Raw genomic sequence first — 20319 nt, forward strand, 5'->3', positions numbered from 1 at the left:
TACAAGGCCTATCGGTTATTTCGGTTTGCTTACGCCACATTTGTGATTTGATCCACCGAAGAAATCCCGACCTTAGCCCTGCCCATGGTTTTTTTAAGTAAGTATGAGCTTGCTAACAAAGACCGGAATGAGAGACGTTTCAGTGCTGTAAGGCGTCACTACTTCAAATATTGTCCTAAGACTTACGTTGTGAGGTCAGGAGGGATATTGGACTGGAAGATGTCATACCTCCTTACAAAGAGTAAATGTGTATGCTTATTTCAAATTAATATAAAAGGTACGAACAAAAAGTAAGTAAATAAACAAAATCAATTTTGCGCTGTTTAATTTAATATAAAAAATATAAGCTTCATAACATTAACAAAGTCGCTATAATAGCTGAATAATCAGCTTTTTCTTTCTGGCCGATAAACGCCTACCGGAAGGCATAAGCCTTACCGAAAGATCACTAAGATGATCAGTCTTTCGCTGCCAGCATCCAGTGACTTCCCATTTACTAACTCGTGGTCACCGCTCGAAAACTTTTCGTCCCCAAACGGCCATCTGCGCCAATTCAGACTAGCAACTCTTCGAGCTACGTCGGTTATATTAGTTTTTCTGCGGATCTCCTTATTTTAAATTTGATCTCGCAGCGAAACTCTGAACAAAACTCTCTCCCTTGCTCTCTGGGTGCACTCTCGGGGCTCGTTAAGAATAGTCAGAATAACTTAATTTACCTTAGGCCCATGCAACTTGTCCGCCATCATTCGAGACAATAACTCCGCTGCCGCCTCTCTTGTTTCTGGTATCTTGCAGTTGCAAAACAAATCCAAGAGGTAGATCACTGCGCCTGCATTATGGAAAAAAACTAGTGTAATTATTTCAAACCTAGTTATGAATAAAAATTATTAAATTAATTTCAATTGCTGACTAATTAGTGACTAAGAAATTAATAACCTGTGATAAAATAATCCAAAGTTTATCCTCATCAAAACTTTATCCAAAGTCTCGACTATTATCTATTTATTTTAACATAAAATTTGACACGGTCGACGCGACACAAAGAAAAAGAGAGTCTCATTTTTATATAGAACACAATAAGATAGTTTGAAATTATTAAAATGACGACAGGTGATTCTTTAGGTGAAGCGTCAATTATATTCCAAAAAGCTTAATAGATTTATAACATAATTGGAGTGAGTTCTCTGTTTCATTTGCCATAGAGAGCAGAAAAAAAGATTAGTTTTTTCTTTGATTTTTATGATTATTACAAAGTTTACTTGTCTACAATCATAAGTAGTTCCCGCCTTCATAGTTTAAGGGAGACTGTTTAGTTTCCATGATTTTTGTTACAACAAAATTTTATTCCTAATTGTATTGCGATATAATTCTTTACTTTTCGTGCTGTTCAAAAGAATGTGCGAGGATGATTACATATACCAGTAGGTACCTTTGGCAAGAGCTTCGCGCACGAGGGCCGTGCTGGCGAGCAGCGCTGCGAGCGCCGGCAGCGCGTTGGGCGGCGGTGTGCGCTCCCCCAGCAGCGGCAGCAGGTGTCCCAGCACGCCGCAAGCCGCCACGTCCTCCACGCACTCTCGGACGCCGCTGGCCGCCAGCGCCACGCTCAGCGCGGCCTCGCGCAGCCCGACCCACGTCCGACCCGAGATCAATCCGAAGATCAGACCAAACGACCCTATACACTGGATCTCCACACCTATGGACAAAAATATTACATTATAATTCATTGTAGTATTTGTCACTTTTTTAGCTTTTTTTAGACTAGTTTTGAGATATAAAACGAAATTAATTATCGTTTAAAAACATACCGCCGTCTCGTTTCAATACAATGAATAATAATAATTTAAAACAATGTGACATCTTTCGAAGTGATCACTTTATACAGGATGATGCAAGTTTTTTGCTGATAAGTAAACTGTACATTCACCCCTTTAAAGCTTTTACATCTATTGACAATCACTTTATATCACAAAGTTCCCATGGGCCCTCACATCAATACTCTGTGATAAGAAAGTCTATGATAATAAATACAACATGCAGATAGATAAGTGATTGAGTTCTATAGCGTCAATAATCTTAAAGGTTAATTATAGTCTTTAAGTGAAATATTATTAAACACCATGAAACAATTAAAATAATATCCGTTTTTCATATTACTTCAGATTTCTATGAGTAGAATGTACTACAAAACATGAGCGAAAAAGCGCGATAAAGTATTTTTAGCAAACATTTAGTATAGCGCTATAGTTTTTCTTTCCAATAAAACAGTAATACGAGGGTGAATCAAAAAATTCTTGGAATCAATATTAAAAAATGCAAAGATTTAAATAATAATATTTTATTTTTCTACATAATCTCCCTCCAATGCAATGCATTTAGAATACTGCGTTTCTAACTTCCTTATTCCTTGTGAAAAAAAATTATTTTCTTGACTCTCGAAAAAGTCCTCTACGGCAGCTATAACCGCGTCATTATCGTGAAATTTTGTTCCACGGATTTCCTCTTTTAATTTTGGAAATAAGTGAAAATCACTTGGGGCTAAGTCCGGAGAATATGGTGGGTGGTCAAGGAGCTTGAAGCCAGCACAGCGGATTGCGTTGAGCGCAACTTCCGATCGATGAGCAGGAGCGTTATCTTGAAGGAACAACACGCCCAACGACAGTTTTCCACGACGTTTTTCTTTAATCGCTTCACGCACTTTCGGGATTAAATTTGCATAATAGGGTCCAGTAATCGTCTGGCCTTTTGGCATGTAATCAATAAAAAGGATTCCTTCACTATCCCAGAACACAGAGGCCATAACTTTGCCAGCGGTAGGAGCAACTCGAAATTTCTTAATGGATGGAGAGGATGGTCGTTTCCAAGACATGCTTTGTTTTTAGTTTCAGGATCAAAATGGTGGACCCACGTTTCATCCATGGTGACAAGACGACGGCAAAAATTATCTGAATCACGCTGGAACATTTCGAAATTACGCTTGGAAATTTCCAAACGTCGCTTTTTGTTTTCGTCGGTTAACATTCGTGGCACCCATCTTGCAGACACTTTTTTGAACCCCAGTGAATCAATTAAAATGGATTGAACGCTACCAAAAGATATCTTTAGGATCTCAGCTATATGTTTTATAGCCATTCTTCTGTCTTCCAAAACCAGATTCTCAACCTTTTTGACATTTTCTTCTGTAACGGAGGTTGAAGGCCGCCCAGAACGCGGGTCATCTTTACAGCTTGATCTACCTCTTTTAAATTCAGCCACCCAGTACGCAACCGTAGAATAGGGTACAGCATCACCCCCTAATGTCTGCTGAATGTCCAAAAAAATTTCCTTCGTAGACATTTTTTTCAAACTGAGATATTTTATCACCGCACGTTACTCACTTTTATCCATAAATTTGACTTTTTAGCAACTCGTTGCACAAAAAAATTTATTACATGCGAACGAACTGACAAAAACAAGTGACAGTCTGCATAAATATAGTGTGATAGACACTCTTTAATTTGAATATCGAACTTGATCCAAAAAGGATTCATTTATATGCATTTCTAAGAACTTTTTGATTCACCCTCGTAAAGAGTGACTAAAGTGTTTTCTGGTACATACTAACATAATAAATTGGAAAGATTGTTACCTGGATTCTTAATAAGGACATTAGCCAAAGAGTTCAACGCTAAGGTGATGTGTTCAACTCTCTCATCAGTCATTTCGTTTTGCGTCTCCTCTTTGATGAACTTGAGCAATTCCAGCACGAACTGCTGAGGATTCTAGAAACAGAAAATAGTTTTTATCATCAGTAATATAATAAGGCATGTAACAATATTTATAAATGTATGTTTTTACACTTCCTATATAAAGATATAATGTATTAATTAATATTTTAAATCTAAACGGAAAAAATATAATTGAAATTAAAGAATATGTTGTGGAATGACTAACGTAGACTTTTATTATCCTGGAAATTTATACGAAAATAATATATACGAAACCTTTAGGTAATTAATGTTTACTTATTTGATATTAGAGCACAGTTGAAAATCTTTAATGATTATAATAAACTTTATTTTTAAGCTGAGGTTTCGCTTACTCTCGTTTAAGATGAATATCTGTGTTCGATTTAACACGCGTTTTAATACAATTCGTTTTTTTTTTCCTGGGTGGTTTCTCGGTATACGTTTTACACTGCATCACACCAGGACCAGATCTTTTTTTATTACCGAGTTAAAGATATACACACCTCTATAGGGTAGTCAGGCTGTTCGTTGTATATATCGAGGTAAACGCCGCCGACGGATAACAGGCCCTCATGCGCGGTGTACGCAAAGCCGGTTTCCAACAGAGGCTCTCCCTCCTCCAGCGACCTCCAGTGTTCCAGCGATTCCTTCAGCTCTGCCCGGGTGCTGTTGTCCCATACGAGGTACGGCGTACGCCAGTTCGAAGTCAGGGTTTTTAAAAGCTGTGAATTATTATAAGTATTTAAATATGGGCCTAAGTTTTCTAACACCAAACGCAAGATGGCGTTCGAGTTGCTTTAATTTCGGTTGACGCCGACAGATGACATTGTTAGACCATTCTTTCGCGATATAATTTACGGGCGGTACATAAATATCATTTTATCTTTGCATATAAAAATATTTATAGCCTACTTTTTAGACTACATTTTCCAAATATTAGTCCCTTTACCAGAATGTTATATTGTCCAAGACCTGACTATATTCTTGTTTACACTGGGAAGTACATTAACAAAACATTATCGCCCCGCTATACCAGAAATCGGATAATTGAATTTAATATTATTATATATGATAATAGATATTTAAAATTATGTGTCTACAATATTTTTAGGCCAAGAAAATGTAGGTGTAGCTTCAGTGAGTTATTAATGAATACATTATCTTGAACGAAGGCTAAAACATATTAACGAAAGAAACTAAAAAATTATCAATTCTGGATAAATATGAACTTAAATATCCTATCTCTGTTTATCATTTTTTCTTACAAACCAAATTATTTTTGGGGTGAAAATATGGCGCAAGGTAACTATGCAGCCCTATTACTTCTCGCGTTTAAAAAGACGAAGAGAAACGATTCGTACCTTGTAATATTTACAACAAAAAAACGTATACTCGACATGTGTTAAAACGTCTCCGAAGCATTTCGCTCGCACAGATTTAAAGGTGAATCTGTGAGGGCTGCTACTTGGACCGTCTATTGCATAGTAAGACGATAGTCAGCTTCGGATCTTTATTCTACCCTGAACAACTCTCCATACTATAGCTTTTTATTATAGGTGATCCGGAGGCGATGCTCGATTTTGAGTAACTAGATAATAGATACATAAGTGCAGTTAACGATGTACAACAAAAGTCAACGATATCAAAAACATTCTTCTCCGGCACTACATTTCCATATTATCAATACACCTTTCTTCTTCTTTACTGTTCACATTTCTAAGGTTATCGCTTAGAAACAATAACTACTGGGAACAGATTACACAAGGAATCTTTTTTTCAATTTCTACTGTTATGTTTATATATTGGATAGTGGTTGCCCACCACTTACTTCGTGTCTGTCCGGTAGCGAAAGACGCGCACAAAGGTAAGGAGTAAGTAGCGCATGCAGAGCGCTGCATATATGCTCGTCCTCCGGCGACGCCTCCTCGTGCGGCCCGTACATTGCACTAAGGGCGATCGCGCATTGCACCGCCAACTGGTTTGCTTCCACCTAGAAATAAAAAATATAATTGTATTATCGATGCTTAATTCATAATTAATATAAAATCAATTAATGTTGATAAGAGCAAATAGATACTAAGTTGAGTTAGTATGTATTTCCTTGTTATTAGTAATTTGAGGCTACTGAATATCAAACAGCGACTAGTAATTCATCTTAATACATAACAACTGCCAATGAAATTTGTAACAATTTTCACTTAAATTTTAGAATTTGGGATGGCATTATGTTAAAAAATTTGTTCGTAATTTTTCACTATACTACTGTTTGTTTCCTATGCCTAAATAAAATAAAATAAAATATCAGCCGAAGGACGTCTACCACAGATTTACAAAAGCGGTCTGTATTCAACGTCTTCCGATTACCTCTAGGCCGTCTCTTTATCCTGTGCTTGCCAGTCTGTGGTCTGCACTCCAGGACCTGAACGCCGGCCATGTGTTCTGTGAGCTATGTGGTGTGCCAACTACTACTTCAACTCCTTCCTTCCTACTCCCCTACCTTCAACGAGAACAACCCCCGGCTGAATTGTTCTGTCATCAGTATGTCAATCAAAGGTCTCCACAATGAACGGTCTTACGCTGCCCACATCCAGCGACTTTTCGTGACTTTACTTGTTATCGGTCCACCAAGTGGAGGCATACCTGCGACGGTAAGTTCAATATTAATTTTATAATAAAAAGTGAATGAACCTGTTTATTTTCGCCCTGAGTGTCGACGCCGGACTCCGCGAGCGTGTAGTCGTACCGCAGCACCGGAGGCAAAAGAGCGTGTAGGGCCCCGGCGCGGGCCAGCTGGGCGCGGCACGTCGCCTCCGCACACAACGCCGCCACCGCCTCTGCGCCTGCGCACGCTGTCTCACCCAATTCCTAAGTTTCATCAAACGAACAGTATTGATTGTACATGTTCTTTAAGTTGAAGATATTTTTAGACGTTAATCTCTCTCGTCTACTAGGTGGATTATATTCATAATTCTCTATATGTTTATGTATAATATATACGTCGTAAATGTTAGTTAACATAGTTAGCATGATAGGTAATAGGTGTCTTATTAGTAAAATTATCACGTAACATCAATTTTTACTCCTAGACATAGTAACTTCTGAAAATACAAACAATAAATTCTATTTTAATGTGGGTGAATATCTACGGTTACAATTAGTCTTGGGCGATCTTGGGCGCACCTAGAACATTTCCTCTCCGAAACAAAACTGAATACGGTAGGTTGATGACGATGAAAATTAAAAGATAGGAGCAAGTGATTATGTCTGCGTCTGTTACCGGTCGTTTGAGCAGCGGCACGAGGTCGGAAGCGAGTGCGGGCATGGCTGCGCACACGCTGCGGCAGGCGGGGAAGGCGGCGGCCACGGCTATGCAGCGGGCGCAGTGCGCGCACACTGCCGCCGCCGCGCCACGCCCATCGCCGCCCAGCACCGCCGAGCACCGCGACAGTGCCGCCTCCAACACCTGCAGATAACAACTTATATTTTATTCAAATTCAAAATGTCTTTATTCCAGTAGGCGTTTTAATAACGCACTTTTGGATCGTGATTTGGAACGCCGATCTGCTGAAAAGTCAACAGTTGCTCTTTTAAATGAACTTTAACAATGTTTTATGTATAGATTATAATGTAAACATATTAATGAGTCAACATATCAGAAACCAAACATTTCAATCAACTAAAAACTCTTGGAGCTGTAATAACTTTTATTTAATAATATACTTATAAAGGACGTCGATCGTATGTTGTTCACAATCAACATACTATACTGGTGATGTGGTACTTGAAGCGAAGGCTACTCAACGGCGGAAGATGTGCGAATCACCTCCTAACATGGATACCTGATCCTATAAATGCTAAAGAAAAAGTCTGTTCAATTGTACACACCTGGAGGCCGCCCTCACGGCGCAGTTCCTCAGCGTTGAGGGCTGAGCAGCGCACGGTGGCGTGCGCGAGCTGGCAGGCGGCGGGCAGCAATGCTGCATCACGGTCACCGAACAGCTGCTCCGCTTCCACTTCCAGGCGTGCAGTGCTCAACAGCTGCGGGTATCCTGCATACTTGTACGGAGCCAGGACTGCGTACAATCGTAATCATTACTATAATTTATTAAAGCAAAGAATATATAGTTTTGATACCATGGTATAAACTATATTTTAAATTGTAAAATCTATTTTATCTGCAGATTTTTACCTCGGCAATACTCACGTCTGCCCTTATCTACGGATCAAGCACCACTGACATACATACACTATACCAAATTGTAATAATGCTTTGTTAAGGTTTGATGCGTGGCATTGTGACACTTACCCTTTGGGAAAAAGACGCTATTTCGCAAGAGACTCCAAGAATATGACTATGAAGTAATTTTTTTCATTTTAATCGAACATTGGTTTCTCACATTTGAACTGTTAACTGAGTTAAATTTAGTTACTATAAAATATTTGTGGGAGGTCTTACGACGTTATTAATGTCGTCTGTCGACGCTGCCAACTTTTTTGAAAATCTATGAGGGAGCCTATGTTCAACAAGGGACATCCTATACATGAAATGAGATGATGACGAATTTCTGTAATAGTTACAGTTTGACACCTATTTACTTTTATACAAAAACTTTATGATTTAATTATAAAGATAGAAATTAACTCTTCATTAGAGAGTGAGTGATTATGACCCCTAATACCTGATAATAAAGTTCATTGTTGAACAAAATAAATACAGAGACATCTGATATGGACTCACCTTCAGAATATCTCTGGAACAGTATGGTCTGAGTGCGTAATATTAGCACAATATTATTTGTATTTGGTCCATCACCAGTCCAGACGTTCCTGCTGCAAAGAAACTCATATGCCTGATTGACCGCTTCAAATCGATCCTGAAACAATTGTATGTAAATTATTAATAATTTAGTTTTAATTTATTTTTTTATAAAACATGTTTATGAGATTCCAGAAATGTAAAATTGGATTCTGGAAACTAAGTTATTAAATTTAAACTACCAAATTACCGCTATTCTGCTTCTCTTTCACAAAGTATAAAAAATGTTTGCTAACTAAGAAAGGGATTAACATATAGCTACTTCCGGTATGCAGCAGTAGTCGTGCAATTTAGTGCACCGCGAGCCAGCCCGCTGATAAATGCGCGTGCGGCAAACAATGCGAAACACAACTACCAGCGTTAATTTACTCTTCAAGTATTTCACCCCTCCATGGGGCATCGACCAGACTGGTTGGTGTAACATCTCCTTAGGATCTTTCTTAGTTAGGATGGACTTCCGCAAGGTAACGCCTGAATCTATTAGATAAATGATCGCTAGTTACAGGCTCTATAAGGCACTTCCATTTTCTGATATAATGAAACAAATGAACTGAACAGTTATTATTTTACACTTGCCAAGTACAAAGTTGCAGACTTGCTAATTAATACCACAAAAATTAAATAAATTGCTCTGTGTAATTTACGGAAGAATCAATTTGTAGATTCCCTTCTTGAAATATATGTTTGAACCTCTTCTGTGTGGCCTCGTCTTAAATATTAAAAAAATACTCTAATGACGATAACTATAAAACTGACATTTACATGTCATTAAATTTCATATATTTATTTTTCACAACATTAATTTAGTGCAGGTAATTTATTTTAAAATGTTTAAATATATAATTTATAAACAGTGCATTTTCATTTGTTGTTAACACAGCCATCATATAGCACGAGCGAGTCCCCGGAGAAGGCTTAATAAGCCATAAAATTCAATAAAAATCGGTTAGTGGGAACCAATCTGTAAACAGGCTCTCAATTAATGAAAACGGTTATCATATACAGGAACACAGATCTGCCGCAATCTAAAAGGGCGACCATGTTTTGTTGACCACTGGATTCGCTTTCAAGAACGCCGTCGCAACGTACGACGTGCGTTGCCTAACATGTGAACTTTATAATACTATTCTCGGAGATTAATAAATAGCTATTTAATTTTGGATATGCAAGCATGACGTATTAAACAGATATACTGTTTACTCGACACAAGTGTTTTATTTATGTTTCTGTGAGAACTGTACGCTTACCCGGCCTTCAGGATTCTTGTCGGGATGGTACTGGTGTGCGAGTCGGTAGTATGCCTTGCGGACGGCAGCCTCATCATGCGTGCCTGCATCCAAACCCAGCGCCGCGTAAGCGTCCGCCACGGTCATGGATGGAGCCTTCTTCTCCACTTCCCGACGCCACGCCTCCAAAACGTCTTTCAGAAGACGAACCTGTAACACAACTTTGTATGAGAAACGCTTTACCAAGACTATGCGATTAATATGCCCAATTCACGTGATCCACTTTGCGTCTTGTAGATGTAATTATGTATAATACATTTTTAGTCATCTGTAACATGCAAAAAAAAGTTTCTGGCCAGTTTTATACCTTTCGTAGCTTTAGTTAATATATATGATTTTTTACTGACATATGATGTAAACTATTACGTCGTTTATAATATTTATAAATATAAAATATAACAGATGAATGAATTTGTAGGAGATAGGTGATTGAGTAAAAGTTCGTCGAACGTATAAGAAACGCTACATTGCTAGTCGATTGTTGCTAATCGATTTGGTTCTTGATTCTCTTTTGACTTGTTCCTACGCTTTTTTGTTCTTTGTTTCTTTAATTTTTCGCTACATTTACACATTTTGCGTAGTACAACTCGTGGGTGAGTGAACTCGCACGGGTCTGCGTGTGGTAAGTACTGTGCGAGCAAGACAGCACTAGGGATTAATGTTTGACGTGCTATTATTTGGGCGATCCCCAAAAAAGTTCATATTTTTTATAAATCGTTCCAAAAACACGCATTCGTTTGATAAATAAAAAGAATAAATGTAGACTGACTTTTTCCCTCCATGCAAATGCATCTTTATCTTCTCACCGCTTAACCAATGAGATTAAGTTTCAAGAGTATTTTCTACAGTCATTGATTTTGAAAAACGCATATTCTCAAACTATACCTTAATATTAACTTTTATTGAGAACATTTTTAATTTTTCAACTTTGTTACACATACACATACCTTGTATATGCAATACAGTCCTATATAGGGATTTGATCATTTTATACACCCACACTATCTAAAATGTGCCAAAGGCGAAAACTTTCGATTATAGATATTGAATTTTATGTGACAAAAATCAAGTGACGCCCTCTACAATCATGAATCTATTACAATAGTACACTGGAATGTTCATACTCTAGTCGGCGATCGTACTATGAAACGTACTGCACGTATTGTATACTTAGATAGTTCTGTAAAAAACAAAGTATATGTAATAGTCATAATTTGTCAAATGTTGTATTACCGGATCAGGTATAGGCCAATCTGGGAAGCGCTGTACGTCGCAAAGGTGCCGCAGGTAGAACATGTTGCAGAAGAGCTCGTGCTGCAACTGCGGATAGCAGACGGCGGGTATCGCGAGGTAGGGGTACCTAGCCGCCACGTGGGCGCGCAGGCGCGGCGTGAACTCGCCTATGTGCGCTGATACTTTCATTATTAACATGCGTCTAAAAGAACAACACGTTATTAGTATTGCATTATTATTTTCCTTAGGTAATAACTAAGCCTTATTTTAAAATATGTACTAATTCATCAGTTTTTTCAATGGTAGAAAAAATAATATTTATAAAGTTAAAAAAAAACGGTCAAGTGTTTGCCAAGCTAATGTTCATTGATATAATATCGAGGTAAGGATGTACCATGTCTGACTAGCGCCGATTGAAATGATTGGACGTCCACAGTTGGACATTGCCAATCCACCCTGTCGATTTCCAATGGGTCCTGCTGGAAGCAGCCCAAATCCAGTGTGTTCCGAGGACCTTAACCAGGTCGTCTGTCCTGCCAATCCACTTCGTATATTACCTTCTCATTCCTGATCTTGTATAAAAATCCCGAACATAGCTCCATGGTGCAATGAGCGAAGTTGAGCTTACCAATAAGGCCTCACGTGACCGATCATGTTTTATTGCCAAAATCAATTCTGACACCACATATTGTTAGCATACTTTCGTCTTAAGGCATTGAGGCATAGTATACTTATTACAAAAACAATATTTTCACTTATTTGGATAGGTAGGTGTAACTTTCAACACCTCTAACTTTTTGTGACCATATATAAAAGCAAAATTTCGTAAATAAGCTGAGATCATCTTCCTCTAGTTTGATTCGTGGCAAAAAGTTTGTATGTATATAATATACGTCATCATCATAATATATCATCATAATATATCATCATAATATACCTCATCTCATCATCATAATATACCTCATTTCTGAGTTCCAGATAGCTTCAGGAGTATCCCACTCGCCGAGGAAAATTTGCGCAAATTTTTCCGCACCATGGTTCTCCAAGTAGCAGACCATCGCTTCCGGCAACAGTTGACCCAGTATCGACCTTTGCATTATATCTGAACTTGTCTGAAAATATTTTATTACATATAAATCATCATTGTTAAATTTTTAATGTTTAGTTTATTGCGGACAGATTTGTACACATTTTATATGTATACTCTTGGTGAAAAATAATAAATCTGCTAAATAATAAACATGGTAGTATCATAGAAAATAAGCATAATGGTAAACCTGCACAATAACGCTTGAGCTGCAAGTAAAGTTTAATTGCAGATTTTCAAAATAATGTCTGATATTTATTTTTATTTTGTTTCTGACAACGAACAATTGCGTTAAAATTATTTCTATATTAAAGATAGTAAAGACGTATGATAATATTCTTGTTAATATTATCATGTCTAAGTTCAAAATAAAATTATTAATATAGAATATTAAATAAATAAGCATCCTTTGTTGAAATAAATTATTATTTATATTTACGCTAAATAAATGAAATGAGTACATACCTGATCAGCTCTGAATGCTTGCTTCATATGCGTTAGTCGCAGGAACCTCGCAATCGGCAATAAATTGGATCCAGTATAAAGTAGCATGAAGTAAAATACGCCTGTTAAGTACAATTTCGATATCTCTGGATTGTCTTGCATGACCTCATACAAAAGTGTTGCCACCTAAAAAAAATTCTTTATTACTAAAATTAAGAGACATACATTATTTTTTTTATAATTTTTAATATATGTATTAATTGATATAATATGTATGTAAGAAAAAAACTTACCTTTTCAACGAGTATTGGATCAAAAGTTAATAGCAATTGGACTACGTGAGCTAAGCAGGAGGGCTCCGATAGAATGCGTTTAACTCTAGGCAATGGTCTTATCACTGCATCTTCTTCATCTCTGTGAAAATCTTTATTATTTAGTAACATAATCAAATAGATGATATGATTAAAAGTACTCAATTTCAAATACGAAGAAATACATATTTATTCTTATTTTTGGATTAAGCAATGACAAATCTAATTCAATTTTAACATTATGATTACTGAAGTATGCATCCAATTTCAACCCCTCATATCATTCAATGACCGTCCCCCCTTCTATTTTGACTTATTAACCAAGTGTGGTGCAATGGTCTTTGAAGTAATAGCCGTTTGCGATAATACCACCCTGTGTACTTCCCTGTGTTACCCATTTTGTGTGTTCACTTTCCTATCCAGTTTTAAAATCACAATACTTATGTAACCTCAAGGCATGGAATTCGTATAAAAATGGATATTTTTCACTAATAAATTTTTTGGGTTTAAAATTTGATCAAAATATTTATATTATGGCATGTAAAAACATCACCAAGGATGGATTTTATGTAATTACACGCAACATGTATCAGGCGTGGAACAGATAATTAATTAATAAACAAACTTAGATTTAATTTAGTTAAGAATGTGTCACTTCCGTGGTAATTTTTTATCATTGAAATAAAAATTTCCGGATCAATCATGATATAAAAATTATAATGCTATTAGGATTTGACAGTTTCATCATATCTTTTTTTTTTCAGCCAATTGACGCTCACAGCAAGGCTGCCTGCATCCAGCGACTTCTCGCGACTTTAACTATGTCTTCAACCGTATGACCTATTAAAACTAATTTCGTGAGCTCTCTCAAGAGCATCGATATGGGCAGTTTCATTATCTACTGGACTGGGAGGCCGCTAAAGCCTTATTTTGCTAACACTCGCATATCGAAGTGGACCAAAGTAAGTCGAACTACAGGTTAATGCTATTATGGGACAATTCTCAATGCATCCTACAACATCTATTTAAACTTCGGTGTAATACAAGTTCTGACGTGATATCCTTGGACCTACCTGCTGGGGTAGTACCGCGTGCAAACAATGAGCAGGTCGAGCACAGTAGCGGCGAGGGCACTCTCGTCCATGACCGCGGTGCCCCGCGCCACCAGCGTCCACTTGAGTTGCGGCACGCTGCCCACCGCCCTCCAGCCCTCCATACTGTTCGCCCAGCATTTCGTTTTGTTGTTTATTTCGCCCGACTTATACAGCTCCTTCAACTACAGTAAATATAAAAAAAATAATTAATAGTAAATAAAAACAAATGAAATAATGAAACCAATATTTATTCTTTCGAATAGGTTTTAACATTCATTCACGAAAGTTGAACACATTGATACAACGTAAATTTAAATATTGGGAAACAATGGTAGCCCAAAGGTAGACTGAGACTTGTAGTCGTAGGTTGCGGGTTTGATTTCCAGGATACAATCTTACATAGTTTATACTTTATGCATTAATTATATGGGATTGCCAAGGGATGAGCGAGCAGCAGCGTCCTCTGCGTATAATAATACCACATTACGCTTGCCAACCCGCCTTCTAAGCATGGCGATAGTGGTATATCCCCCATAGACATTTTTTATACTAAAACGTCGACAACTAACTTGAAATATTTAGTTATATATGGACTACTGCCTAGTTTGAAATATTGATTAAAAAGAACCTGGTAAGAAACTTGACTGTTTAACATTGCCTATTTGTAACTGTTGAATTGGAGCATGAAGAATTATTGTCAACATAGAGTACCTGCTGCAAGCTGACAGGTCCCTTCCGTTGCAGCTTGTCTTGCAGCTCCAGGTTGTAATACCACTCGCGGTCACCGCCAGTGGGCTGCGCGGGGGCCTCGATCACGTTGCTCTGCGCGGGCACCGTGGCGCGCGACGTATGCAAGTGAGCCAACGTCATCAGCTCTACAAGGATTCTACGAAACAATAGTGTATAATAAATATAAAATAATACTGTTCTTATTAACGAGAGTAACTATTCTAGAAGACATGTTTATTAAAATTAAAGAATGATAGAAATATAAAAGTTTTCAGAGGTTTCCATATAAAACTGAGCCTGTATCTTGGGCAACCGATACATCTTCTTTTTGTTTTCAGCCTATAAACGTCCACTGCAAGACATGTGATCAGTGATGATCAGTCCAGCGCTACCCGCATCCAGCAACATCGCGTGACCTAAACGATATCGTCGGTTCACCTAAAGGAGCCTTGCCCTCTGGGTTACCTTCACTCTCCTATTGAGGATCCCAAATGTGGTGTCCCGTATGTCATCTATCAACTATGAAGTTTTGAGTTAACACATGTGTGTGTATATTTGTCAAATATAAATTACTTCATATAGCAGATGATTGGTTATATACATAAAACCTTTAAAGTTGTGAATGTATAGCTCATTTATCAGCAAAAACCTTTAAACTTTTACACCTATTTCTTATTACTCTATATATAATTTGATCACCCTATAATATGTAACATTAATTTATTTTTCTATTGAAAAGCAATAGATCAATAACATCTGACAGTACAAAATCTGCACGGACAGATAATTCATTTTTATATAAAGTAATATGAATTTTTCGCAACGATTTTTGTTACTATATTATCATTACATTATTTATAGTGTAACATAGCTTTTACACCTGACTGTTATCTATTTTACTTGGAGATTTATACGCAATTACCGCGAATGTAGTTCGACAAAAAATGGCTCAAAGAAAAATTAAATCAAAATTCTTTTGTCTATATATATACATATATATGTACGTATATGTATATTAAACCATTCAAACACAGTTGTTTCAATCGCCTTAATAAATTATGTTTATAATAATAATGAAAGTCAAAGCTTCACTCACCTTACGCCATTCCATTCTAATATCTCACTGACATTTTTCTTATGTAATATTAATTTTGCTAGGAACTGAACAAGTCTATCTCTTTCCATTCTATCGCACGTCTGTAAAATTAAGACAAGACTGTTTAAAGTAGCTTCTATGAGTTAGATTTAGTATTACATGAATTCACAGTGCGGGTGACAAAGCCATCGCGTCACAGTGAGGCCCGGTAGTGTCCTCCTAGCAATGCATTTGTTCCTACCTCCGTTAAACTAAATTTTTAATGACCCTACCAACTCTGCCGTGGAAGCCTGTTTCAAAAACGAGTTGATATTTCCTCTTGTCGAGTCTAAATCTTTCAGTAGGTAGAAAGAGTTTGTTGTTATACTTCTACCGCAAGTAAATGCACTATAAATTTATTCCCAGCTTTTATTAGTTGTTCACCTTTGTGTGTTTTTGGATACATATGTTTCCCAAGGAACAATCATTTCTTTTAAAATTCTGTCTAGAAAACATCACCGTCATATTCTCGGGCATTCTATATGGTTTGATTAAATTAACAATTCAAGAACAGCTTACTTACTCTATCTAACATTTGGACTATATATTTCGTATCTGCAAAGGGTCCAATATCCTCATAATATCTCCCATAGACAATAGTCATTGCTTGTAGGCACATACATTTCATTTCAACTTTTGGCGTTGAAAGAAACCGGTGATAGAGGTCATTGAAAAATTCATATCTGAAAATAACAAAATTATTGTGAGTACTCTTCTTACAAGAAACATCCTAAAATAAATATGACCAAATACCTTAATCATTGTCAATAAGCTCGATACTACAAGAATAATTATATCACAGATTATATATTTTTTTGAATGAAAACAAAAAATATTAAACAAAATTAAGAATAGACAACTTGTGGTCATCATAATGTAATATTACTGTGACAGTATATAAGTCCTTTTAGTTCCAAAGAGCACCGTAGGGCTCCTATTGTTAGTTGTGAAAAATTCTATCTTCGCGATAACGTTCCTTTTGATAGAACACCTTTGGCGCGCGCAGGTGTGTCAAAAAGGACTGCACGGTTTTTACATAGGTAAACACGTTCGTAAATAAATCTTGTTTATTTACAATATACTAAGTATTCACTTTTTGTGTTTTTATTATTATAGTATAAAATCTTCTGAAGAGAATGTTGAAAAAATTATGAATATTGGTGTATTATAATGTTAATGGTGAATATTTTTCTGGTTTACATATCTATAAAAATGCACTTTTTTCTAGAATTTTTAGCATATATTGGTAAAATAAGTTTAGCGCTAAGGTTAAAATGCTTTTACAAAAGTATATCCTTTCATTTAAAACAGTTAATTTTTTATTTCAGATGAATTTACTATAAATACAAGAATGAGATAGAAATTCATAACAAATGCATAACCAACCTGCTCTTTTAACTTTAAATTGTCGAAATATATATATTATAGAATATTTTACGGACTAAAACTTCAAGATTTTCAAGATTTCATTTCCAAGATAGGTTCATGCAGAAAGCTAATCGATTATATATGTCTATAAATAGTTGAGTAATAAAAACATTTGTCTTATTAAAAAAGTGACGTCTTTATACAAATCTATTTTTAAAACAACCATAAAAGTACTTACGACTTTCGTATGGGACTGTCGTCGTTATCCCGCATTTCGAGGAGTATCCTCAGGTAATAGTCCCCGATCTTGACTTCGTTCTGCAGACACTGGTAGTGGACCTCGAGCTCGGCGTGGTTCCACGAGATGAGCACGTTGCCGGCCACCTCGCGGTCCGACGTGAACGCGCGAAGCTCGTTCTCTAGAGCGTTGCGTAACTCTTCACGGGTCTTAAAATTATTTACATACGGTTGTTTTATTACATCTCCATTACATGAAAATCTTTTTATTCAAATTTCAAACGAATATTGCAAGTACTTAAAACAGATATTAAATATTTTACACAGATCAAATCTATTATTTTCCTCTCTACCCAAAACAACTACTAATTTACTAATTGTTGATACCTAATTTTTTAGGTACTTAAAAATAAGTTGATTTCATAAAAAAATATTATTCAATATTCTTTACACATCATGATTATAATCATAAAACAACAAAATTTGTACTAACAAGTTAAAATTTAATTATAAATAATTAAAAACCAGAATTTATCATCTTCATTTTCTATTAGTCCTACGATTAAAAAAATGATATGGGTATATAATACCTTTTTTGTTGAAAGTTATAAACTGATTTTATTTATCTAGTTATTAAATTAATCATTTTTATAATCTTTACATGTTTTAGACACTAGTGCCTCTATTAGCAGTCTTTTTTTTCACAACTAAAAGTGAATAAGTTTTTTTTGAATTCTATTTAAACATTTAAATAAACTAGGAGTGTCTGTTTATAATATTAAAATAACCGCATTTTTATACCGATTGAAGATTATATCAAATATATTATTGTCACATGTACAAATTTTTTTTTTACATTTCAGTCAGTCTGTTTCGGCTAATAATTATCTAGCTCACACACTTACTACACTACTACTACACTTGCAGGTAGCTGATGTAGTATGGGGTAACTAAGACAACTTTTACTGTAAAAAAAATTCTAGAACAGAAAAAAAAGCTATATAAACAATTACACAAAAACTACAGTGTACAGCTACTATGAATATAAATTATTAATTTATGAAAACTTTGATAATTTTATATTTTGTCCCCATGTATTATTAATATTACTAAATACTTTGTATAACACAGTCGACTATAAATATCGACATAACAATTAATAATACAGTACTTACAGTGTGATTCCATATTAGATTAGGCAGTGCATGGTCGCGGTGAAACTGGTAGTAGAAGAGCGGCCAGTTGGCGGTAGACTTGAGGCGCTCTCGTCTGCGGCGAAGCACGACGGGCCGCTCGCGCTTCTCTGCACCTGGAGCCCCGGCCGCACCCGAAGCGCCACCACCCGTTATACTACGAGCTCGCTGAGCCCAGTGCTGCATTGCCAGCGATGCATAGTGCTGCAAACGTTACATGTAATTTACTTTTCAAGTATAATCTAATATATAAAATTCTCGTGTCACGGTGTTCGAACTTGAACTCCTCCGAAACGGCTTGACCGATTTTTACCAAATTTTACATGCGTATTCAGTATGTCTGAGAATCGGCTACTATCTATTTTCCATACCCCTAAGTGATAAGGGTGGTCCACCCCTAAATTTTGTTTTTGATTTTTTTAGACAATTTTTTTGGTTTTTATTTTATTATGATACAGCATACAAAAATACATACAAACCTAAATTTTCACCCCTCTACGATCAACCCTTATCTTACATTTGTTAATTAAAAACTTAATTTTTTTTTTGCAAAACAACGTTTGTGGGATCAGCTAGTTCTTATATATAATGCTTAAACAACAAAACTTTTCCGTACCTTAACAATTTTGTATATTTATTTCAACAAATACCAAAAATTCGTAATTATCGAATTCGTGGTCAGTCTTTGCGTTTCTTATATGGCTAATAACCAATCATTATTTTAATTTTACAGCTTACAGCATTCATTTTTGATTTTACAACTTCCAAAGAATGTTTCAATAATAAATGACATAGATTGACATGTTGCTACCATTTCATCGCATACTTGATTGATATTGCTAATAAATTAAATAAATTACACATTTTTCGGGATTACCTCTGAGGCGAATATATTATAAAAAAAATTTTGGTTATTAATTTCACATCCATTGCATAAGCATCAACTTTGTTACCAAACGTCGAAAAATATAACAACAAATAGTAGGATCAAAACTAGGTAAGATTTTTTACATCTGTGACTTTGTATTTGGTCTACATAGTTATTTTTGCCACCTATTTTGCGGTCCAAGTGACATTTCCAGATTTAATTGATTCACTTAACCTACCTCTTTAAATTTAGCGATAGGTAAGGTTAGAGGGTTCCCTGGTAGGCCTATGGGAGAGGCGGCTACATACTCTCACCGAGCTGTAGTGTCTATAGAAATTATTATAAAAAGTGTCACTTACTTCAATATGCTTTTCCACGTATTTAACTTGTCGCTCCAGAGCCTCCCAGTGCGGCGCTCGGGGCTTCACTGTAGCCTGTGCGAGTTGCAAGTTGTCACGTTCTTGCACCTGTTCATCCTGCAACGCAGCAGCGGGCGGGGTTTCCGTGGACTCCAAGAATGCCAGCAACCCAGACGGCTAAACAAAAAAATTACAACTAACAATATCACCATTGTGTCGTTTAGTTGAATATTTTCCATGATGATCTTCGACAGCACACTTCCAAAGATATTTTTTCAACTTCATATATTCTACGGATAATGACAGCTCAGCGATCAGTTTATCATGAACACGAATGAACAAGCTAATTTTTTTTTTGACAAAACTTTTTCAAATTGCATTTGCAGTATCCGTGGATTCACGGAGGTAGGCTCAGGGCCTCTCTCTGGTGCCGA

At 36.3% G+C, this 20319-nt stretch overlaps 1 protein-coding gene across 1 annotated transcript in view; it reads right to left on the reverse strand.

Annotated features, from left to right (window-relative positions):
* The window catches only part of Rme-8 (receptor mediated endocytosis 8), a 41601-nt gene that overhangs the window by 7550 nt on the left and 13732 nt on the right, over positions 1-20319 (reverse strand). Inside the window, exons 12-32 of the mRNA XM_068763954.1 lie at positions 19886-20062; positions 18641-18862; positions 17467-17675; positions 16384-16543; positions 15822-15922; positions 14708-14882; positions 13976-14178; positions 12885-13005; positions 12613-12777; positions 12021-12172; positions 11061-11262; positions 9789-9977; positions 8464-8599; positions 7611-7798; positions 7003-7188; positions 6414-6590; positions 5554-5715; positions 4229-4447; positions 3626-3758; positions 1430-1693; positions 717-829 (exon numbers count right to left, since the gene is read on the reverse strand). Of these exons, the coding sequence (XP_068620055.1) occupies positions 717-829; positions 1430-1693; positions 3626-3758; positions 4229-4447; positions 5554-5715; positions 6414-6590; positions 7003-7188; positions 7611-7798; positions 8464-8599; positions 9789-9977; positions 11061-11262; positions 12021-12172; positions 12613-12777; positions 12885-13005; positions 13976-14178; positions 14708-14882; positions 15822-15922; positions 16384-16543; positions 17467-17675; positions 18641-18862; positions 19886-20062 (3654 nt within the window). The remainder of the gene's footprint in view (positions 1-716; positions 830-1429; positions 1694-3625; positions 3759-4228; positions 4448-5553; positions 5716-6413; positions 6591-7002; positions 7189-7610; positions 7799-8463; positions 8600-9788; positions 9978-11060; positions 11263-12020; positions 12173-12612; positions 12778-12884; positions 13006-13975; positions 14179-14707; positions 14883-15821; positions 15923-16383; positions 16544-17466; positions 17676-18640; positions 18863-19885; positions 20063-20319) is intronic.

This window comes from Battus philenor, unplaced genomic scaffold, assembly GCF_028537555.1.
Source record: "Battus philenor isolate CCGP_79_NKW_IND1 unplaced genomic scaffold, ilBatPhil1.0.hap1 SCAF_19, whole genome shotgun sequence".
NCBI lineage: Eukaryota > Metazoa > Arthropoda > Insecta > Lepidoptera > Papilionidae > Battus > Battus philenor.